At 43.7% G+C, this 25,189-nt stretch overlaps 1 protein-coding gene across 3 annotated transcripts; it reads right to left on the reverse strand.

Moving 5' to 3' along the window:
* Positions 1–1,936: 1,936 nt before the first annotated feature.
* TYRP1 (tyrosinase related protein 1) lies at positions 1,937–13,087 on the reverse strand. 3 transcript variants are annotated; one of them, XM_075339606.1, is made up of 8 exons: positions 13,011–13,087; positions 11,878–12,291; positions 10,718–11,040; positions 7,018–7,222; positions 4,316–4,483; positions 4,044–4,223; positions 3,649–3,795; positions 1,937–2,468 (listed from the first exon to the last, which is right to left on the reverse strand). In XM_075339606.1, exons 2-8 carry the CDS (start codon positions 12,266–12,268, stop codon positions 2,272–2,274), a joined length of 1,611 nt encoding a protein of 536 aa, XP_075195721.1. In that variant the 5' UTR covers positions 12,269–12,291; positions 13,011–13,087; the 3' UTR covers positions 1,937–2,271. The 3 variants fall into 3 exon arrangements, with proteins under 3 accessions (XP_075195721.1, XP_075195730.1, XP_075195737.1); XM_075339615.1 differs by having other exon boundaries at positions 13,007–13,083; XM_075339622.1 differs by lacking the exon at positions 13,011–13,087 and adding an exon at positions 12,482–12,549.
* Positions 13,088–25,189: the final 12,102 nt, after the last annotated feature.

A 25,189-nucleotide genomic window follows, 5' to 3' on the forward strand; every position in this document is an offset into this window, starting at 1 on the left:
CAAAAGGGGCTTTTCTAGATGAAAACTTATCCTGAGAGATGCCAATCTACAAGAACATGGGGGCCAGATCTTCAAGCCTGGCATGTCTTACACCAGTCTTGCTAAAGAGTCCTCTAGAAGCAGATGTGCCACAATTAGGAGCACCCTTAGGCTCTAGTCATACGTTGTGTTTTTGCTGTTTGATGCAAATTAGAAACTACCTAGCAAATTGAGAGATTTTAGACGTCTCATGCACGCTGTTTCTGACTGCACTTCAATGTTGCACCATTTTTGAACTATGCAAATAGGTCAATACTTTACTATAAAATTAAGATCATACACGAAGGTCAGCATAAAAAACATGCATGGATAAAATGCATTACAGGGTTGTGACAGAACAGGGAATGATTACCCATAGATGGGACCTAGAATAGAAATATTCATAGCAAGGCACCAATAAAAAAAAAAAAAAATAAAATATATGATTTAAACCAAGTTATTGGAAACAAAATCCATAGTGTAAAGTGCCTAGTGTAAGATGACACCCCATTGACACGAATGCTATATACACATCAGTGGTATTATATACAAATGTTTAAGTAATATGGCTCAAAACAAAAATGGAGTTTAGCCATAGCACAAATCGGACAGAGGGGGACATCAGGATCTTCCTCCCTGATGCAGCCTTTGACACATCAGCAAAATGTACGTTGGGGTTTTTGGATCCTCTTGGGGAATTGTATGATGGACTGGCACCCTATATGGATTATATTTAAAGCACTAGGCACTTTTAGGTAAATTCCTATGCATCTCCTGATGATACCCCCTTTGTCACCCTCTGTGTGATTTGTGCTATGGCCGAACTCAATTTCGGTCTTTTGAGCCATATTACTTAACATAAGTGGTATTATATACAAACAAATGTTTTAGTGTCAATGGAGTATCATCTTGCACCAAGTGCTTTACACTATACATTTTGTTTCCAATAACAACTTTGTTTATATCATATTTTTATTGGTGCCATGCTATGAATATTTCTATATGAGGACCCGTCCTTGGGTAATCATTGCCTGTTATGTCACAACCCTGTCATGCATTTTATACATGCACGGTTTTTCTGCTGACCTTTGTGTATGATCTTAAATTTTCTAATAAAGTATTGACCCATTTGCATTCAACACTCTCTCTCTCAGTTTTTTGCCTATTTGCTGAATGTGCACGGCAATGGTTTGCCTTAGGTGGCACTCCATTTGCTACAATAAAAGTTGACAATGAGAATTTTTATATTCATTTTTGAAATATGCAGCATGTCCATACTTTTAGCATCTTTCGAAGCACAACGCCCCCCCCCAATAGGACAAACACCAAGATGGCTGTGTGTGAACATAGCCTTAATGTGATGCCTCTAGTGGGCAACTGTTTTAGAATCTGAAGCCTTTGCCAGCTATGAACTGCATTAATTTCTGCCATGAATACTCATCCAAACAATTAACTGGATAGCCAACTAGAGAATTAAATGCTGTAGGCTACAATTCCTTGAATTTGAGACAATTTTTAGAATCAAAATACTGAAGATTTTTTTTTTTTTTTTTAAACAAGGACTCATTCACACGAGCACATGAATTGGACAAGTGCAATGTGAGAAAATCTCTGCACTGAACAATGTAAGGCTGAGTTCACATGTCCAGTAATCATACATTAGAACAGATTCTACAGAGTCGCTGGCAAAAAAGTTCTGCTAACACACACACACACCCAATCCCCCCCCCCCACTCCTCTAGACTCTGCTGGTGAGAGGCTAGACTGTTTTCATACAAAGTCATAATATAGATGAAGCCACAAACTGCATTTCAGATGGTCCCAGAATTAACACTTTAGTGGCAAAAAGAAAAAAAAAAATAAAAAAATAAAGGAAATGAGAATTCATAATACAAATTTCAAAATTTTTTTTTATTCATAGTCAATTTGTACTTGGCCTGTGACTTTATTTTCTACTCAAAAAAAGGACGACAATCACAATCCAGATCAGATCATGGGGTTTATACAGTTCCACACAGTGATGGCAGAAACCTGTGCACGGTAGGGTTTAAGGCTTACTAGCAGCAGAGATTAGACATTTAAATAAAGCCAACTCCTTGTTGGAATATTCTTAGCAATAAAAATAAAACAAAAAGACAAAAAACAGACTTCGCATACACAGTATAATCTAAAGACTTCCAACTTACAGCTCAACACTAGCATCAAGTAAAAATCACTAAACATTTTATAGCTGGAACAAATTTTTTAGATATGTCACACAGCTTGTGTATTTTCCTTGTCTTCAGCATAACGTGGATAGGATTCACCAAGGAGGGGCTGAAGTACCTCGTTCTTTTTGTTCCTATGCCGAACAGCACATGTGGCACCCGTAAAAATTATAGCCACAAGAACCAAAGCGGCAATAACTGCTGTTGTGATGATCTCTGTATTGCTTAAGCTTAATGGACGACCTAAAGAGGCAATAGTAACACTGTTAAAACAGTCCTGCATTGCCCTAGATGTAGTGGTTTGGTAAACATGCAGTCAACCTTAAAAGGAAATCTGTCCCCAGGTTTTTGCCACCTTAGCCTGCTTTCACACATCCGGCTTGAGCTCTGCGGCTCAATCCAGCTGTGCAAGCTATGCAACGGATGCGGTGAAAACACTGCATCCTTTGCATAAGGTTTTTCCCATGCGGCCCGTCCGGTTTTTGCCACTTGCGGCATGCTACTGAGCATGTGCAGTGGCAAAAACCGCATGCGGCGGCCAGATGTGTTTTTTGTCGCATCCGGCCGCCATAGGCATGCATTGAAAAAATGCGCCGCATCGGCCGGATGCGGTTTTTTGTGCCGCACGAAAAAAAACGTGCCAGGGAACGTTCCATCTGGCCGCCGCATCGGCTAAATCTGCCGCATGCGGCAAAAAACGGACCGAACACAAGGCCATGCGGCACTAATTAAAGTCTATGCAGGAAAAACGCAACCGGCAGCAAAAAAAAAAAAAAAAAAACACTGTTGCGATTTTCCTGCAAAGTGCCGGATTGTGCCGCATTGCAGAAACCGGAGGTGTGAAAGCAGCCTAATCAAGAGCAATGGGGTAGAGATGCAGATTCCAGTGATGTGTTACTCACTGCGCTGCTTAGTTTTGATAAAAATCACTGGTTAATCAGCAGTAGATCATCAGAGGACTACTTTGTGTGTTGCCAGGTAGTCCAGCATATTCATGAGCTCTGTATAGCTGCAGCAGAGAAAACATTGACTATCAAAATGATAGCAAAGCTCGGTAAGTGACATCACTGGAATCAGGATCTTTGCCTCTACATACTCCCAGATTAGGGGACACACACACACACACACACACACACACACACACACACACACACACACACAAAACTTAAAGGATTCTCTTTACAGGTCCTGAGAAAAACCACCCGTTTGTAGCAGCTTCCTTCTAGTTTCTGGAAGCCTTTGAACCCCCCCCCTGCATTGACAGGTCTTAAAACACTTTCAAGAACGAACGGCCCATTTGCACACCCCAAGATTGGTTTAAACACTTCAAATACACAATATACTATTTGCAAAAGCCTACAGTGTATAACTAGAATAAACAACGGCACATTGAAGTCAATCTTTGGCTAGCGCTTCTACTTACTTGGCCACTGGACATCATATGCATATCCCAGATTATCTGGCGCCAAAACAAACATTTCAATATTGGTCACTGGTGGCCAGAATGGAACCATGTTGTATAGTCTGTTATGACCAATAGGTGCATCTTCCAGTGGATACTGATTAAGATCTTAAGATTAGAAAGTAATGAGAAACATGTTAAGCCTTAAGCAAGTAGTGGTAGAGTTGTCATTGTTTTATCCCCCCCCATTAAAGTTACATTTTTTTTGTATCTGTAGTTTTTTTTTTTATCTAACAGAAGGACAAAAAGTAGAATATAGGTGAGGGGAAAGGGAACACTGAAACCCCCCAAAGTAACTTCACAGCACTAAGCAGTATACATTATACAACCTGCAGAATATCTTTACAAGATTTTACCTGTGGTAAACCTCCTTAGCCACTCATCAAAAACTGCATCAGTATAAGTATGAAGAAGCACAAAGATTGGGTCATTTGGAGACACATGAGTTTGTCCCCCAGTACCATTTAGGAATAGATGAGCTAGATTATGAAGACTTCTTACTGTGGGATTATATTCCCCTGAAGGCTCACTGTATCCTATGAAAAAATAAATAAATAAATAAATAAATAAAAAGAAATTACTCAATACATCTATGCCTCGCTCTTATTAAAGTCTTCTACGGTATTACCTTCAATGGTATTTCGAAAGCTTTCTGTAGAATCCGAAAAGAATGGTGGAGTATCAAACAAATTAACCTCTAAACAAAGAAGCACATCTTCTGGCTCAGGAAGCCTCTGTACCATTGGACGAGCGATGTTTCCAGCAGGATTTCTTCTAATTGAACTACCTGCTGTGTCTGTTAAAAAAAAAAAAAAAAAAAAAAAAAAAAAAAAAATATTATATGTGTGTAACGGGGTGCCAGGGGCGCCTCTGGGCTTGTAGTCGTGGCCCCTTCTGTCAGGCTTACCCCTGGCTCCGCCGTCACTATCGGGACGGGAGTTGTCTTGGTGGGGCAGAGTGTGGTGGTGCAGATGTCGTCCGACGTATAAACACTCTCCAGGCATGGTTCGATGCAAATAAAAGACACTCTTTATTTCACAACTCTTTCCAAAAACCGGCAGTTACAGATGACTTCACGTTCTTTTCTTAGCTGGGGAAAGCCTGCCCTGACGTCTCCTCCAGTGGGGATGTGCCCGGCTACTCTACTTCACCTGGCTCCCACTTATGGCTACCCACAGCCCGGACCCACACCGGGACTGCTTCGCACTATGAGGTTCCGCCCGCTCCTTTTCTCTCCGGCTTTCCTATTCTTCAGGCTCCCTTCTTTCTTTCTCTTTCTTTCTGCCCACTCAGCTCCACACTCTGCCCCTGGCTGTTTCTTCTCTCCCGTCCAGACACAACTGCCTTCAGCACACACTTCCTTTCCCCCTAAGCTGCCGGCTCCTCCTCCCTCCTGTACAGTTTCTATGGGGACAGCATTTACCACTTCAGAGAAAACCTGTGCTTCCTTGTAAGGGGTCTGCCCACCCCTTACATGTGTCAAGAAAATAAAAAGGAGTGAGTAAGTGCTTGGATATGTGGAGTGGAACAGGGACTTAAAGTCATGGGCAAGGTATTGTTCCTGATGCCCCAGCATGCTGCATGGAAGACATGTTCCTGGCTGGGTGTATGGACAGTATGCCAGTGCAGGCCTCAAGTTGCTGCTGGCCAGGACCAGATAGCAACTTTCCAACAAGGAGATTGCCAATTCCTTCATCAACAACTTTACACAAAAATATAATTGGCACACAACTTCCAGCATGTTTCAGTAATACAAAGCATCTTTAACCCCTTAACCGCAGGCAGTAAAATTACTTCCTAACCCTTATAGTTGTGTTCACTGGCAGCTGCCAGAGGTCAACGCACGTCACCTGATTTGAACAGCTGAGGTGTGCACAGGCACAAGTGGGTCTGCTATCCACCCATGCCTGTTAATCCCTTTAATTGTGATGTCAAAATGTGACATAGCAATTTAAATCTCCACTGTGGTAAATCTTAACCAGCACCATCAGTGGTGCTGTGATGTGATCACTGAGCTCATGGTTGTCATCATAGCACAGGGTCATGTGATTACTCCTGTAGCCATCATGAGTCACTTCCTATTTCCCCCGGCTGAGTGTTGCCAGTGACAAGAGGAGAGTGTCTGGTGATCAAATCTGTGTAACTGATCAGAAATTAATGAGTGATTAGACTGCTGATCGTTTATAGTTCCCTAGGAGAACTAGATTGGCTGGGGGTTCAACCTGGGTTATTCTTTTGTTCCAGCACATCCCAGTGTAACTACAGTGCAGTCAGTGTAAGCCATGCTTTCCTTTCTCTGTTCTGCATCTTAAGGCCCCTTTACACACTGCAACATCGCTGTAACGTCACCAGTTTTGTGACATAATAGCGACCTCCCCAGCGACATTGCAGTGTGTCAAACACATCAGCGATCTGGTCCCCGCTGTGAGGTCGCTCATCGCTACAAATCTTTCAGGACCATTTTTTGGTCCTTTGTTTCCTGCTGCGCAGCATGCATCAGTGTATTTGACACCGTTACAACTTAGTTAGCGACTTCCCTTTCAAATAGCTGCTTTGACATGTCCCCAATGACCAGCTAGGTCGTTATGCAGGTCCGTATCGCTGCTGCGTCATTGGCAGGTATGCCTGTTTGACAGCCAGACTTTGTAGCGATCCCGGCCTGGTTGGGAATCGCTAGAAAGTCTGTGTAAAGGGGCCTTAATTCTCCTTGAAGGAGGGGTGGGGATAAGAGGGTTTTTTGCCACTAAGAATTGAACTTCAGGGTCTCTACCCAGGATAGTCAGTTTATCTCACAAACTAGTCCATTGTGGCTCATCACCTTTGATCTGTAAGCTACTTCGAGCCCTGCTGCTAGATATCCAACCCCAGGAGCCTTCTGTATAGGGTCACTGTTGGAAGGTTGGTGTATAGTCTCAACACTATCCTGCTGTGTGTCTCAGTCAATACTCTGGATAACATTATCTTTGCCCCAGACTCAGCACAGGTCACCCACTATATGCAGCTCTGCTATTCACTCAGACCCAAAAGGTCTGCTCTAGCTGCATGCCAAGCCTTGTCTGAAGTTTTCAAAGGAAGCAAACAGCCTTTTCCTGTATGCCAACCTCACCCACTGTGGGCTAGTCACAAAGTTAATTAACTGTCCCTACTATTACTGGGCAGAAACCAATCCTCCCCCCCCAGCACAGTGCATCACAACAGGCCAAAATCAGAATTTACATGGCACAAGATATAGTACACATTATATGACAAGAATGCAATTTGCATCTTCAGGGAAAGGAACACAACTCATGCATCCATATAGTTCATTTACCTTCTGTAGCAAATACTTACTGTTGCAGATAGTCCCCAAGCTTTCATAATCCTCCACAAATTCACATACAACTTGCCAACGAGCAAACACAGAGTTTGGACTTAGGAGATTTTGATCAAAGTTACTTCTTGCACCCACAAGGTCATCAGTACAGATGTCACATTCATTTCCACCAATAGCAAAGTTCCAATATGGAAGTGCAAAAGAAGGATCCTGCAGAAGATTCTGAACAAGGAACAGATTGATTATGAATAATACATTTAGAAATTACAACAGAATACCAGACTGGCCTTCCATACATTCAGCACATTACTTCGAACCAGACCAGGACAAAAACTGGCTGTATGGGGCTCTTTGGATTCTCAAGGGGGAAGGAAAAAAAAAAAAAAAAAAAAAAAACACAACAAGGCAGAAAAAATTTGAACACAAGAGTGGGATTGTGACAGATCATAAAAAAGGCATCACAGCTAAACTACAATCTATGTTAAATCGTACAAAAGATAAAAGTTTCCAGAAAAGTACAGCTTTAGCTCTATTCTCACAGGGGAGCAGCATTAATAAATTTTGAGCGAAACTTGTCCACTTTGACCTGGTAACAGGTCACCTTCAAGGTCTCACTCCCACTTGCATTTAACATGGACAAATTCAATTGGATAAGCCATCGGATCGCACTCATTCCAATGTTAAACAATTAGGAAGTGTTCAGCAGCGATTTTTGCTCCTGCCAAATTGGCATGAGCATGCTGCGATAGGCAGTGTATCTTGGATCACGCACACCCATACCTTTCACTCTGAGATTGGATGTTTTATTTTAGAAATATGTGCAAGTAAAGTTACAGCAATGCACTGCTATATGATTGACAGGGGCAGCAGGAAGGGAATATGTGGGTCAGGTTTTGGAATTATTTCCACCCCAGTCTTCCTGGCCTTCCTCCCCCTGTCACAGTCATACACTGTTTATTCCTGCTCAGTATCAGTTCTAAGTATTGTAGAATAGTCTTCACCAAGATGGCATCTTCCTGCATCAGACCATCGTATGCTCTATGTGAGGTCAGCGCATGCACCCTCGCATCCTCTACTCTTGTAACCAGCAGACAGGGCGGGGAGTAGATCTCAATGTCATTTTACTTGCACGTACCGCATTTTTTTTTCCCATAAATAAAGCAGAGTCTTCCATTTTTGCTCCGAAAGATGCACTAGAGCTCGTTTTTTTCAGGGATGTCTTATATTTTACCATAAGCAATTCACATTTATTCTTGAACTCCACTCATTTATTCAAAGCCAACCACTTCACCACATTCTGGAACACCAACATTTAGGGTTAACCCCATTACTGGTCCAGATGCACATTTACTTATCTGATCTGCTATTATCATGTCATGGTGTAGACCTACATATAACTGAATAGGATAACTGAAGTGAGCACTAATATATATATATATGAGTGCAAGCCAAAAATACATACTATATATAAGAATAAGGCTGCACATCAAACTTAGATAATGGTATAATGCCTCAAGCATATGGAAAAATATTGGAATATACAATGAAAAATGCTACTTGCTAATTTGAACATGTGAATAATGAATTGCATACCTGCTATGAATATTAGGAAAAAGGAGATATTTAGCAATCGCATTGATCAATGTAACTGAGCCCCAAAACCTCGTCAAGGTATCTCTATATTGGGGTCCCTAGCTCTGTGACCCTAACTGTGTGTCATCTCATTGCAATTAAAAACTGCTATGGGTGGAGAGGGGTAACTAAGGACTTTCTTATATAGGAGATGGAAAAAACATGTCCGAAAGGGGCGGAGCTTATGTGCAGCCTTATTCTTATATATGGTGTAGACCTAGTCCTATAGTCATGTGTACATACCATATTTACAAGGGTTAAATTACCTGCTTAAATTTATGCTTCTCCATGTACTGCTAAGTTTACCCTAAAAGAAAGCAGACACCCTCTAAAAGAATTGCACTTACCAGTCCCTACACAATTAGAGTTGTCAAGTGAATGCACTTACACAATCTGCATTGCTGTCATGTCCCCATGGATTCTACAGTGATTGGCTCCCCCAGTGAGTGGAGGTAGTATCATGGAGAGATACTGGTACATGATCTGCTTGTGAGAGTGCAATGCAGTGCAATGCAGCTGGAATGGCAAGGGAGCTGGAAGCAATGCAGATCTGTGTGAGAACAAACCCACCCACCATCAGTACTTGCCAACCTTAATTGTTTGGGGTCTGGAGGGTGCGATTTTTTTTTCCTGGAGAAGGTGGGGGTGGGCAGCATTAAGAAAGGGATATCTGCTTTTTTTGATGAGTACTGCTGAATTTTCTCTTTAAGCTGCTTGCACACTTTATGGAACCACAACTAAGGATTATTTTTGGAATAGGGCCTATATTTTAAAGCATAATCAATAAAGTCCCAGAGATCCTACTAGGTCTTATTTTGGAGGAACCAGGGTATTTATCAAATAAAAACCTTCCAATCTGAGAACAAAATGTATGCTTACATTCAGCATCCCAACACTAGTATAACACTGGCTTTACTTGATATATAAAAAAATTCTGATGGTTCTCTTTAAGCTACTTCTCACCTGTGCTTTGTGCACAGTGACTGATCACACTCGCAGCAGAGTTTGAGCCGAGTATCATTAGCATCTGACATTTGATGCCATACACTAGTGGTAGCAAGGCCTAAAGGCAGAGTCACTTGCATGTCGTTTGATGCAAGAGCATCGGATGCGATATGCCAAGGACCTTCGTCTCCCGCTCTGCTGAGAGCTTGATCTGTGTACCATGCAACTGCGATCTGTTACTGAGATCGGATCACTGCTGCAGAGGAGAGGGAAGAGATCTCCTTACCTCCTCCATTGTCAGCCTGTGCTTATATTGCACTGCACTTGAATGACACCCGAATGCAGTCAGATGAGTTTCTCAGACCCACAGACTTGTATGGGTGCGGGTGACATGGCTCCCGCAGACAAGCGCAGCATGTTGCCATTTTTTCCCTCAGTCCGTTTAGGGCGGAGAAAAAAAAAAGAAGAAGACTCGCCGATCTGAGCTGCAACATTGTCTTTAATGGGGCCAAGTGCAATGTGAGATTTTCTTACTGCACTTGTGCGAGTCATATGTCAGGGTCGCTCTGCTCCAAGTGAAAAGCAGAAGTAGTACTTGTAAGTAGATGTTACAATAAACTCTAGTACAACATTTATTCACATTAAAAATTCTGAATACTAAAAAAAATGAAAAAAAAACAAAAAACAAAAAACCACAAACGAAACAAATCCCACAAAACAAACCAGTTAGAGACACCTGTTCTGAAATATTCTAAGCCCTTCCTAACATTGCCTAAGGGGTCTCCCCTACCTGTGCCTCCACTGCATTTACTTGGTGGATATTTTTTTCTGAGTAAAAGCGTACCCATCAAAGCTCCTTTTTGAGCAGGGTACATTTCGTTTAACAGCCCTTTATTTCCAATTATAACAAGAGACTTATGAAAGTGGTCATGACATGACAGCTTCACTTGGCCACATTTCATGGGTAGTATATGAGCACAGATCACGATTTCTGGACCAGCCATGCACATCCACAACTGAACAAGCTTCTAGCCATGTGAGGCTATCAATTATGGCCAACAGACCCAATACTAGTCTGAAAATTGCAGTCTGTACATTTACATGTGAACCTGCTCAATCCTAAAATTGTACTACTCATACCTGCATGTCCCTTTCCAGTTGCATCAAATGGTATCTGTGCCAGGTAAGAAAAGCGGGCCCCTCGTGAGAGAAGTCTATGCCACCAGCGCTTCCCTGGCCTGGCCCAAGAAAAGTTTTGCTAACACTGTAGTAATGGGTCCACACAAAGAAATCATAAATTGAAATATTTTCAAAGTTCGTAGTATTTCTTTCTTGGTCAATGAGCTCATTGTGATGACGTGTTGCGATAACGAAGTCCGGGTGCAGAGTGTTTTTTGCAAGATCAAGTGCATTAACAAAGCGTTGTTTTTCTTCTGCACGCAAGTCCAACACATTTCTTCTCACTAAAATTAAGAAAAAAGTTATGCTTAATACCTAGGCTTGTTACAGGACATTAAGTTATGCATGAGAGTTCACACTTTTCTGAGTGAGGGACCGTAAATTACTCAAATTGTTTTTTTTTTTTATTAACAAAAAATGCCAAGTCTGATGCTCAGCATTTCTTATATCTCTATAATAAAATGTTAGAGCACATTTTATACAATATTACAAGTAGATTGACAGAATAAATTTCGAATGGAGAACATTCACACTACCTGATCTACTGGTGTCTACCTGCAATAATCACAGGTTATATGGACAATTAGGCAATTCCACTTGAGGAAAAAAGCTGATTGTCTTATTCCAGAAGCAGCTTTACTTTCCGGTTTTGCGGTCTTTTCTTGTGGCAGCTCAGCCACTGGCTGCTTTTCCCTATACTGTCAACTATAAAAAGCAGGAGCATTAAGGAATGAAGCTGCCCGAAGAATAATCAGTTTAATCCTTTGAACCATTTCAGGGTTTGGAATTAATGAATTAGTTTGAAGTGGGGGAGAAAAAAAAAAAAAAAAAAAAAAAAAAAAAAAAGCACCCCACACAACACTACGGCCTCAAATTTTTTTGGGGGGCTTTTTTCCACCCAGTGTGCACATATCCTAGGAAAATACATCTGTACTGCAGTGTTCTTAATAAACTACATATGGGAAATAGTCAAGTTTGCTCATTTTAACCCTATACCACATTAAATTAGAGTACAGGCAACTAACCTAAAAGTGTGATAGTTTGAGAGGTTTTTATGATCAAGTAAATATGTTCTAATATCCTAGTCATTGCAGAGGAAAAGAAGCAAAATGATTACTTACCTACTACAAGTGGTTGGTCACAATTGTCCCCTGTCCATCCAGGTCTGCAGCTACCACAGTTATAACCATAGAACCGACCAAAACATCTACATGTCCTGTTAAAGAACTGAAGGGGCCATAGTTCTCGGTCATCTGTCCCATCAAGCTGATATTGGGGTCCATGCGGCATGGAATCCACACTAACAGTTCCACACAGACCACGGCTTACAGAAAAGCCACACTGGTCACTTGCATCTGGAGACAATTGAGGAAATAGACCTGGGCAGCACTCGCCACTAAGTAACGCCTCCGTTGTGGCACATTGACGAGGAAATTGTGCAGATATCAGGTCATAAAAGAGTACGAACAAGAATGCCACAGAGTAGAAACGCCAAGACCTGTAGCACAACATCCTCGAGTCGTGGACAGTCACAGCTGAAAGAAAGATGACAAAAACAAGGTTGGTGTGGTCAGTCGTAAAATTTAAAGCATATAATAAAATACTTTGAGAATGCAGCCTCATAATGAGTGGAAACAGAACCTCCCAGCTTTGATGCGCAACTCCTCCTATGGGGCAACCTACATAATGGGAAGATTAGTATGATAAGTGTAAGTAGTAACTTACTTAGTCAAAGATTCTGCAGACTCAAGGCCAAAAGAAATTAAGAGTCAATTATGCCACCACTACTCATTGTCTGCGGGAATAAAACATATGCATTGATGAAAGGGAATAGTTTCCTCATTGATTAAAAAGCTAAGCAGCATTAAAAGCCTGACTAAGGGACCTGGTGATTCAGGAATGGGCTTTCATCCATATAACTGCTGTTATACACTCAAAATTAGCCAAGGTATTAAACACCCGAGCAAGTTCTGACACCTTCATACAAAGCATTTAGACTTATAAGCCTCTCCAGCGACAGACTGTGGGTGCGGCACTAGGATTCTGGATCCCACTTCATTTGCCGGCTCAAATTCCACTAAGATAATTACGAGAAATAGCAGACAGTTGTTCACAAAGTTCACCAATTTCAGCTTTAACACAGAACCCCCCCCCCCCAAAAAAAAAACCTTAATATAAAAAGCTGAATAAAACATAATCATACACAAACAGGCTAAAAATAAAGTCATATATAGCACTATAAAAGAGTACCTACTAGATCCAGCAAGCAGATTTCCTGAACACGACAGCCCTTAGTTTGTTTTATGCCTCATTACTTAATAATCCCTTTGATGCAGTCGAGAGAGTTTCCTTGCCCACCCTAATCCTTTTATACCAGTGTCGTTCACCCAGCACATGACCACTTTCATGCGGATTGCCTTGTGACCACAGGGTCTTGGGTCAGCAGCAGGCATTTTTTGGAAAAACCTGACCATACATTCCTCAAACTTAAAGATGCTTTTATTCACATCCTTACACTTGAAGAAAATTGTAATTTTCTTCCTTTATTAATCATCTTCCACCCATCCAGGACCTAAAGAAAAGAGCAATTGTCTGTCATATTACGGCTGCATCACACGCTCGTTACAGGGAGCCGGTCTCTATAAAACCTGTCTGCTGAATCAGACCACATCTTTCTACTGACCTACCAAGGCTGCTGCAAGAGAGGAACTCAGGGCTCCTCATTTTGCCATTTATTGAATTCAGGAATGTATTATCCAAATGAAACGCCCCCCTTGGCTAATGATGTAATTGCCAGTAAACCCTATCATGACTGAAGAGTAGAAATCGTTAGATTGTGTTTTAATATTTACATTTTTTTATGCAATTTTTGATGTTAAAACCAGTTATGGATCATAAAAGAAAGACATCTATAAAGAAAAGCCTGATTCAGCTCCTAAATCTACACCAATCTTCACAAGCGGCATTTTTTTTTCAATTTTTTTCTGCATTATAAAGCTATGAGACTTCAGAAATCTCATGCACATAGCTTTTATTTTTCTGATGGAATTGGAGCACTACAACATTTTTTTTAAATCCGCAGCATGTCAATTCTTTCCTCATTTTTGAAGTATTTTTCACATATAGGAAAAAATGAGAAAGTCCAAAAAAAAAGCAGCAAAACTTTTGTTTTTGCAGCACGTTTTGTAAACGTTCTGTTGAATAAAACGAAACTTTGTAAAATGTACTGTGGACGAATGACATGTAATTCACCTTAAAAACACAGCAAAAAAACCCCAAACAGCAAAAATGTGGAAACAAACAAACAAACAAACAAACAGCAAAAAAGTGGAAAAAAACACAACTATTTGCTGCATTTTATATGCAACATTTTTATTACCAAGCCTGAAGGTTTTGGCTGCAAAATAAAACGCTGTAAAAAATACTTTAATTTTTGGCTTCAAAAACTACTTCAGAAACCTGAAAATATGAACATGCTCGTAAAAAGCACATGCATTTGCCACATTCTTTAAGTACTTTTTTTTCAAGTTTTTTTAATAGCTTATTTTAAAATTGTTATGCTGTTTTTGAATATTATTAGTGCTTGTGATAAAGAACCCCCCCAAAAAATGAGAAATACCATACATACATCAAGCCCTGTTTTGGAGACAAAAAATTACAAACCTCATCAGTTTTCCCCACTACCGCCCTCCACCCCCTAAGGCCTGCGCCACACATCCGTGCCTCCGGCACGTGTTTGTCATTTTTTACACGTACCGGCGGCACGGAGACATGTACAGCAATGCTACCCTATGGTAGCAGGCACACACACGTAAAACCACACGGAACGTGTGTCCGTGTGCGTTTGTACGTGTGTGCGATTTTCAAAGCGCTGACATGTCAGTGTTTTCTCCGGCAGCACGGGTGTTACACGGCCCGCACCCGTACCACACGGGTGTAGTGTGGATGCGGTCCCGTGTGACACGCGCCGGAGTAAACACACATGTCAGGGAAAAAAATAAAAAACATTAACTCACCTTCTCCAGCCCTCCTGTCTCTGCCGCTGCTGCCTCTTGCTGCCGACCGCCGCTCATTATTCTCATTGAATATTCACTTCACTGCCTGGCAGCAGCAGCAGCGGGGAGACGGGAGGGCTGGAGACCGAGGATCAGCACCACGGACAGCAGCGCGGACATCAGGAAGGACCAGGTGAGTATAATAATTACCGGTTCTACGTGTGCTATCGCGGATAGCACACGTAGAACACACGTGTCACGCACGTACCAGAGACACGTACTTACCTGCACGCAACACGCAGGGGAAATACGTGTCTCTCGGCACGTGCGTGAAATTCACGTGAGTGTGGCAGAGGCCTTAGTATGGGTTTTCATTTATAATACACTTTAGGCCACGTTCACACAATGAGCTTTTGGTGAGTTTTTGATGTCGCAAATTTTTTTGCAGTATTTCTCCACTTATTATATAAATTAGGTTATGTATGTTTTTTTTCATTCCATTTTTGAGTGTGGTTTTTGGCATATGGTTTATGTCTCTTTTTGTTATGTTATGTTTTTGTTATGTTATTCTTTGAATACTTTTTTTTTATACTTTTGGTTATTTGGCTGTATAAAACTTTATTCATGTGCAGATTACATGCATTTTTAGTATGTTTCCACAATTCTATGGGAAAAGTCTGCACATACAGCTCTGAGTACCTGCTGCGGATTTCAAACACGCACTGCAGATCAGTTTATGCTGAGTAAAAAAGTAAAAAATGTGGTCATGAAATTTTCAGAAATCCCATCCACTTTTCTGGAACTGAAAAAGTTGCATTTTTAACACAGCAAAACTACATAGCAGAAAAAACTGATCAAAAGCTCATTGTGGGCACACAGCCTTAAAATAACATCTGACTACATCAAAAAGCAAATAAAAAAACAAACACTGTGAGGCCTCTGCCACACATACGTGAAAATCACGCACGTGCCGTGAGACACGTATTTTCCCTGCGTGTTGCGTTTGGTAAGTACGTGTCTCTGGTATGTGCAGACCAAGTGTGTTCTACGTGTACTATCCGCGATAACACACGGAAAACCGGTAATTTGCATACTCACGTGGTCCTTCCTGCTGTCCAGGGTACTGATCTTCGGTCTCCGGTCCTGCCGACTCCCCGCTGCTGCTGCTTCCGGCCGCAGTGAAGTGAATATTAAATGAGCATAATGAGCGGTGGTCAGCAGCAAGTGACAGCAGCGGCAGAGACAGGAGGGCTGGAGAAGGTGAGTAAAGACTTGTTATTTTTTTCTCTGACACGTGAGTTTTCTCCGGCGCGTGTCACACAGGACCGCATCCACACTACATCCGTGTGATACGGGTGCGGGCCGTGTGACACCCGTGATGCCAGAGAAAAATGAACATGTCGGCGTGAGAAACACACGGACACATGTAAGTACGGAACGGACACATGTTCCATTCCAAAATACTTACGTGTGTCCAAACCATTAGGAATGCATAGGTCTACGTGTGTACGTGTCTCTGGTACGTGAGAAAACTGCCAAACATGTACCGGAGGCACGAACGTGTGACAGAGGCCTTAGGCTATGTGTCCACGTTGCTTTTTACCTGCTTTTTACCTGCTTTTTTGCTGCTTTTTCAACTGCAGCGTTTAATGCCAAAATAGATGTGCTCTGCTTTTCAAGCAAAGTCTATGGGAATTTGGGTTTCTTGTCCGCACTATGCAGTTCAAACTGCAGCCTTTTTGTGGCAGAAATTTGGTCAAAAACTCAGCTTTGCAGTTCAAAACGCAAATGGCAAAAACAATTGACATGTCAATTGTTTTTGCCATTTGGGTTTTGCACTTCAAAGCTGAGTTTTTGTCCAAAGTTCTGCCACAAAAAGGCTGCAGTTTGAACTGCATAGTGCGGACAAGAAACCCAAATTCCCATAGACTTTGCTTGAAAAGCAGAACACATGTATTTTGGCATTAAACGCTGCAGTTGAAAAAGCAGCAAAAAAGCAGGTAAAAAGCAACGTGGACACATAGCCTCAAAGGGAACCTGTCACCAGATTTTTCCCTATTAAACTGAAAGAATCACCTTCTGCAGATCCTGGGCTGCATTCTATGAAGGTGCACCTTGTGCCCTGGCTCCCCTTTCAGACCCTAAAAATAACTTTATAAAACTTGGCCGTTAGATATGCTAATTACCTGTGTTGGCCAGATGGTCGGGCTCATTTTCTGCTCTTTTCCCCCCTCTGCCGCTGATCACTGTCCTCCTGTCTTGATTGACAGGAATGACACCTCCGTCATCCTCCTCATCGCATGGGGGCGTGTGATTATGGGCAGGTACGAGCATGGCGCTGGTGAGGTAATGCACAGCGCTGACCTCACCAGCGCCATGCTCGTACCTGCCCATAATCTCACGCCTGCGCATTTAGCTCACCGGCGTGAGCAAGGGCAGCTGTTTTCTGCTGTGCCCGCAATGCGGCAGAGCGAACTGCGCCTGCACAAGCCGACCTAACTGCACAGGCGCAAGATTTGAAAATGCGATGAGGAGGATGACGGAGGTGTCATTCCTGTCAATCAAGACAGGAGGACGGCGATCAGCGGCAGGAGGGGGGAAAAGAGCAGAAAATGAGCCCGACCATCTGGCCAACACAGGTAATTAGCATACCTAACGGCCAAGTTTTATAAAGTTATTTTTAGGGTCTGAAAGGGGAGTCAGGGTACAAGGTGCACCTTCATAGAATGCAGCCCAGGAGCTGCCGAAGGTGATTCTTTTTTTAATTGGGAAAAATCTGGTGACAGGTTCCCTTTAAAATTGTTGCCACAGAAGCAAGAAAAGCAGCATAATTTGCACAACAGCACTTCGTGGATCATGTGCTTTTACAGACACAACTGGCTCCATGTGCACCTCTGTACATTAATCCAGATTTCGGATGGTGCAGGAGCTTTCTACTATTTACATGCATTTATCTGTTCCATGATTTGCACCTGAGTAATTACTCATTCTGTGATTTTTTTTCCCCATAGACATGTTTCCGGGACATAGACATGTGAAAGACACCATAGACTTGAATGGGCCCGTGTACTGTCCGTGAAAATCACGAATAGCACACAAACATGATTCACGTACATTTGGATGAAGCGTTAAACAAATAATCATACAACAAAATAAGTTAATGACTAAGTTAATTGACACTTCGTGGCCATAGTGAAGATTTTATCGTTTGAAACCTTGTCAAAAAAATGCAGTTTGCTATAGTCTTTGAAAACAGCAAATCGTTCAGTTTAACTGTGACTTCTACCCTACAAAAGAAACTGCACCACTGCTATATGTGAACACAGCCTTAAAAGTTTAGCAGTTATTCCAACTTTTTTCAGTATATTTCCAAAACCTATTTTTTAAGTGATCAGTTTGGGTTTGAAGTAACTTTGAATCGCTTTTATGGTATAAAAAGTGAAAAACATTTAAAAAAATATATAGATGATAGATGTGGAATTGCAGTAATTGTACTCGAAGAATAAATCTGTATTATCATTTTTACGAGACTGTGAATGGTGTAAAAAAACATCTACAAATTCCCGGGCGCTGCACAGGGACGAGCTCTCTATAATGCTTTTCCAGTGATCCGCTGCTGGCCTCTGATTGGCTGGAAGCTGATCATTGCAGTAGCTGTATACAGAGCTTGTATCTGCGCTGCGCCCGGGAATCTGTCATCTGATATAAAGCGCTGACTGCGCAGCCCTAGCACAAGCAGCGATCAGCAAGGGGTCTGCGGGCCTCCGTGCCGCAAGATGCATCAGAAGCCATGTGTCCTATGGGCAGAGTCTTTGTGACCACTGCACTACGGGATATGTGGGAGGGTGTGGAGAAGGGGGTGGGGACTCCACGCACTGTACCTGCCCTGCAGGGTGGCAACATGAAGTCTGCTCTGTTGTCCGTCAACAAGGTCCTGTCACAGGAAGCAGCAAAATCATGACAGGAGTGGTCACATGACCGCTCTGAGCCGGGAAGAGGGGCTGACAGCAGGGCAGGTAGGTAGTTGCTATCTACTTACATGCCCTAAAAGCAAAATAAGCCGGATAACCCCTTTAATGGAATGATACTAGTCTTCCATGTTATGCCTCTCTCACATGTCCGTGAAAAACCACGCACGTTTTTCTTTTTCATGGACGTATCAGAGGTGCGTTTTGCCCTGCGTGACCCGTGTTTATGGGCTACGTGTGTTCTCCGTGTGTTATCCGTGATAACACACGGAGAACGTGAACTTTCTGCTTACCTGACCCTGGCGTCGCTGTCCGTGGTGCTGATGTTCGGTCTCCGGCCCTGCCGACTCCCAGCTGCTGCTGCTTCTGGCCGCAGTGAAGTGAATATGCAATGAGCATAATTAGCGGCAGTCGGCAGCAAGTGACAGCAGCGGCAGAGACAGGAGGGCTGGAAAAGGTGAGTAATGTTTTGGTTTTTTTTTTCTCGCAGACACGTCTTCTCTCCGGTGCGTGTCACATGGAACACATCCGTGTGGTCTGTGTGTGTTACGTGTGACACCCGTGATGCCAGAGAGAAAACGGACATGTCGGCGTAACACACGGACACACGTAAGTACGGAACGGACACGCGTTCCGTGCACAAATACTTACGTGTGTCCAATACCATAGGAATACCTAGGTTTACGTGTGTACGTGTCTCCGGTACGTGAGAAAACTGCAAAACACATACTGGAGGCACGTATGTGTGAAGGGGGCCTTACTGGTAGCACAAAGGCTCTGAAAAAGTGCTATGACTCCCCCCAAAAAAGAAATTCAGCAAAATCTGCGCTGTGATATCCAAATGCCCTCGTCCCTTCTGAGCAACACACTGTGCCTAAACCACAGTTAACGTCCACATTCTTCGCATTATTGTAATGAGCAGAGCTCACTTAATTTATGGGATGTGTGTCTCCAGAAGCATGAGTTGGGCACAATTATGGAAACCACAATGTACTGGGCATTACAGGGGCTTATTTGCAATGTTTAATTCTGCAACATTCACTGCACTGGTGTCAATATGCTCACTGCCCCTCTAGATGAATTCCTTCAGGGGTATAATTTCCATAACGTTGTCCCTTGTAGGGGGTTGCCCCTATTTAGGCATATTAGGGGCTTTGCATATTTGGCATGTTATCCGCTATCTTTTCCAGCTAATTTTGCGCTCTAAGATTCAAATAGTGCTCCTTCCCTTCCGAGCCCTGCCATGCGCTCAAAAAGTAGTTTTTCCACCACATATGGTATATCCCTGTACTCCAGATTGTACAACAAATTGCATGGTCCTCTTTATGAAGTACAATGTGTCATGAAAAAACAATCTCAGAACCACTGGGTAAAATTGAAGCGTTCCAGAGTTATTACCACATAAAGTGACACTGGTTACAATTGTAAAATTTGGCCTGGTGAGGAAGGTGAAAACAGGCTGGGTGAGAAGGCGGTGGAGAAGGGTTTTAATTGATAGCATTTTGGGAGTGTACATTTTATTGATTACTTTTTAATTTCATTCTTTGAGAGAGGTAAGCCGACCTACCAATGGCAAGTCTGATGTTTCAATTCTTTAGTTTTTGGTTTACGTCTTCTACCGTTTGGCTTAAATAATTATATATTTTGATAGAATGGACGTTTGTGGACAAGACAACACTGTCTTTTTAATTTTTTAATGTAGCTATTTTAAAAAGGGGTGATTCAATTTGTCACTCTTTTACTTTATTTTTTTCTTACTTTTTAAAAAAAACTTTTTACAGTTTGTTTGTCCCACTGGGAATTTAACTAGTGGTCACCTTATTACTTGTTCTATATACTGTATAATACAAAATCATAGGCTTGTGGCTAGACTTCACAGAAGTACCAAAATGATAGAAAGGACCTTTAGCAGGCCCCAGGTGCCATGGTAACCTTCCTACAAACCATGATCACATTGCAAAGGGGCCAATTGGCACACAAAAGAGACCTGTACAGCATTATGTGCCTTAAATGCCACTTTCATAGATTGATAGCAGCATTTAATAGGTTAAACAGCAGTGATCACAAATACATCACGGGCGCACGTGGAAGAAACTTTCTGCTCAGGCCAGTGATAGGGGCACAGCAAACTGCGCCTGCGCGAGACTACGCCAGCAGCATGGACAATGACAGGGGCGTCGTCATCCATATAAATCATGACAGGGGGAGAGCGAGCAAGGCCAGAGGGAAGGACATGAGCCCAACTGGCCAACACAAGTCATTTGCATAGGAAACGATGAGATTTTAGAAAGTTCTTTTTGGGGTCTGCAAGGGGGGCCAGCAACAAGGTTCACCTTCATAGAATGCAGCCCAGGAGCTGCAGAAGGTGACACTTTTGGTTTAATAGGGAAAAAACTGGTGACAGGTTCCCTTTAAAGGGGTTCTGTCACCATAGTAATATAAATAGGAAATAAATGGATAAAGTACAAATTTTAACAGTGCCACCACCAAGCCAACATTTTAAGAGTGCTGCCACAGAACCTGTTTTCAGAGTGCCCCCACTGAGCCTTTTTCAAAGTGCCCCCACTGAGCCTTTTTCAAAGTGCCCCCACTGAACCTTTTTCAAAGTGCCTCCACAGAGCCTTTTTCAGAGTACTCCCACAAAGCTTTTTAAAGATTACCCCTGCAGAGCCTTTTTCAAGAGTACTCCACAGAGTCTGGTGCAGTGTGCCCACTCATAGCCTGGTGGACAGTTCCCCCAAAGATCCACCATTTTCAGAGTACCCCCACAGAGCCTATTTTAAGAGTACCCCCACAGAGCTATTGTCAGATTACCCCCGCGGTGCCTTTTTCAAGATTACACCACAGAGCCTGGTGCAGCGTTCCCACAAAGAGCCTGTTTCATCAGCATGCAGAGAGGAGTAACCTTACACAGCTCCTTACTCGCAGACGAAGGGGCTGCCGTCTTTCAACAAACTTTATTCAGCATCTGAACAGCATCCGAACATCTAGTCCCTGTTCAGATTTGAGCACCATTACGAACTACAGTATGAGCTTTACAGTTGACTTATCACTTTTCCTGGGCCTTGCTGCCTCCCCCTATAACCACTGCCTTTTGTTGTGGTCCATTGCTGGCTTTCACAAATTGCCTGGTCAACTCTTCTGACATCATCACCCAAGACATTTTGAGGCTGACTCTGATTCCCAAGTGGCTTTGTATTAAGTAACATTTTTATTCAGTTACCTTGTGCCTTGAAGTTTGTCTCACTAGTTCTCTCAGCGAAATCTTGTTTTTTCTACAATCTGTGTTTACTTCCTGACTCAGACCTCAAACTAACTAACACATGTATTTTGGATGCATTTTGGATGCATTTTGCATGCATTTTACATGCAATTTGGATGCATTTTTGTCAGTGCGGTCCCCCGGCAATTCAGCTCTGCTACATGCCCGCTGACAGCAGACACAGACAGAGCCGGGTGATGAGAATCAACTCGGATGAACAAAACTCAACTTCGTTGTCATCCTGCGGATCTGTCTCTTTCTGCTGTCATGAACTCAGATGAACCTCCGATGTCAATGCCAGCACACAGGAGTCCACAGCAGTGACGTCAGAGCTTCACCTGAGTTCACTAACATCGCGCATCTCTCTCTCTGTGTCGGAGCCTGATTTGCGGTCAAACATGAAGGACTCACCTGTGATTGCAAATCCCCTGAGTGACTGAAGTGAGCCGCGCGATCAGCATTGCCATCACTCAGGTGATCCGCGGACAGCTGGAGTCCTCCACCTGAGAGCTGTGGCCGCGGGTCACCTGAGTGACGTCACCGCTGATTGCGCGGCTCACTTCAGTTGCTGCGTGAAGCTGACAGAGAGCAGTCGTGGTCTGTGGCCACTCGCTGTCAGCTTCATGTAGCAGAGCTGAAAGCGTCGTGGGACCTCATGTGGATTACGTAGGACCTGGATGGGTATTTGGGGATTAATAAAGTGGTAAAAGAGGGTTTTTTTTGTCTTTTATTCCAAATAAAGGATTTTTTGGATGAGTGTGTTTATTTTCTTTAACTTACAGGTTAATCATGGAAGGTATCTCGGGGAGACGCCTGCCATAATTAACCTAGGACTTAGTGTCAGCTATGGGCCGCTGCCATTAACTCCTTATTACCCCGTTTGCCATCGCACCAGGGCAATTCAGGATGAGCCGGGTAGAGTCCCGGGACTGTCGCATTTAATGGATGCGGCAATTATGGGCGGCTGCTGGCTGATATTGTTAGGCTGGGGGGGCTCCCCATAACGTGGAGCTCCCCATCCTGAGAATACCAGCCTTCAGCCGTGTGGCTTTACCCTGGCTGGTATCAAAATCGGGGGGACCTCACGTTGTTTTTTTTAATTATTTATTTTTTTATTTTACTGCACGATATAGACACGCCCACCGGCGGCTGTGATTGGTTGCAGTGAGACAGCTGTCACTCAGCGTAGGAGCGTGTCTGACTGCAACCAATCATAGGCGCATGTGGGCGGGGAAAGCAGGGAATACGAGATGGAATAATGAGTGGCCAGCATTTTCAAAAGAGGAGAAGCCACCACAGTGTGAATGCCCTGCAGCGCCGCGCCAGTGATCAGGGATCGTGAGTATGAGGGAGGGGGTGGGAGCTCGCGCTTTCACTCAGGTTACTCACGGCCACAGCTGCAGTCCTCCACCTGAGAGCGGTGGCCGTGAGTAACCTCAGTGACCGCACAGCTGATCACGTGACTCACTTCAGTTGCTGTACGGAGCTCACAGGAGCGGCGGTGTTCTACTGTCGCTCCTGTCAGCTTCCAATGTAGCAGAGCTGAAAGCATCGTGGGACCTTGCGAGGATTACATTGGACCTGGAGGTGTTTTTGAGGGGTTAATAAAGGGTGCTTTACATGCTGTGACATCGCTAACGATATATCGCCAGGGTCACGTAGTTAGTGACGCACATCCGGCGCCGTTAGGGACATCGCAGTGTGTGACACCAAGGAGCAACGATCAACGAGCACAAAAATGTGAAAAATCGTTGCTCGTTGACACGTTATTCATTTCCTTAATATCGTTGCTGCTGCAGGTACGATGTTGTTCGTCGTTCCTGCGGCAGCACACATCGCTATGTGTGACACCGCAGGAACGACGAACATCTCCTTACCTGCGTCCACCAGCAATGAGGAAGGAAGGAGGTGGGCGGCATGTTTCGACCACTCATCTCCGCCCCTCCTCTGTTATTGGACGGCTGCCGTGTGATGTCGCTGTGACGCCGCATGAACCGCCCCCTTAGAAAGGAGGCGGATCACCGGCCAGAGCGACGTTGCAGAGTAGGTAAGTCCATGTGACGAGTGTTAGCGATGTTGTGCACCACGGGCAGCGATTTGCTCGTGATGCACAACCGACGTGGGCGGGTACGCTCGCTAGCGATATCGGTACCGATATCGCAGCGTGTAAAGTACCCTTGCGGAAATGAATGACGTGTCAACGAGCAACGATTTTTCACGTTTTTGCGCTCGTTGATCGTCGCTCATTGGTGTCACACGCTGCGATGTTGTTAACAGCGCCGGATGTGCGTCACTAACAACGTGACCCCGACGATATATCGTTAGCGATGTCGCAGCGTGTAAAGCACCCTTTAGTCTAAAGGCTACTTTACACACTGCGATATCGGTCCCGATATCGCTAGTGTGGGTACTCGCCCCCATCTGTTGCGCGACACGGGCATATCGCTGCCTGTGCCGCACAACATCGCCCAGAGCCGTCACACATACTTACCTGCCCGGCGACATCGCTGTGACCGGCGAACCGCCTCCTTTCTAAGGGGGCAGTCCGTGCGGCGTCACAGCGACGTCACTGAAACGTCACTGAACCGCCGCCCAATCGCAGCGGAGGGGCGGAGATGAGTGGGACGTAACATCCCGCCCACCTCCTTCCTTCCGCATAGCGGCCGGGAGGCAGGTAGGGAGAGCTTCTTCGCTCCTGCGGCGTCACACGCAGCGATGTGTGCTGCCGCAGGAACGAGCAGCAACTTCGTTACTGCTGAAGTAACGATAATTGAGAATGGACCCCCGTGTCGCCGTTTAGCGATTTTGCACTGTTTTGCAACGATGCAAAATCGCTTATCGGTGTCACACGCAACGGCATCGCTAATGCGGCCGGATGTGGGTCACAAAATCCGTGACCCCAACGACTCCGCATTAGCGATGTCGCAGCGTGTAAAGCCCGCTTAACATGATGAACTCTTCGCTATACTTGTTCAGAATAAAAACGCTGCTGTGTCTGTGTATCTCTTTTACAAACAAATGTGCCTTTCTTTTAATGCTGAGAGCTGGTTTTCATTTGTTTGCCTATTGTTTGATGCCAGCGACTAAACATTTGTAAGCATAACAAATTATTCTTTGGACTTGTTCACAGTACATCACTACTGCTAGTCCTGAACTGACTATACATCCTCAGTTCCTGTATGTTTCACTCCTATCGTTATGTCTTCTG

The sequence above is a fragment of the Anomaloglossus baeobatrachus genome, chromosome 1 (genome assembly GCF_048569485.1).
Source record: "Anomaloglossus baeobatrachus isolate aAnoBae1 chromosome 1, aAnoBae1.hap1, whole genome shotgun sequence".
Classification (NCBI taxonomy): Eukaryota; Metazoa; Chordata; class Amphibia; order Anura; family Aromobatidae; genus Anomaloglossus; species Anomaloglossus baeobatrachus.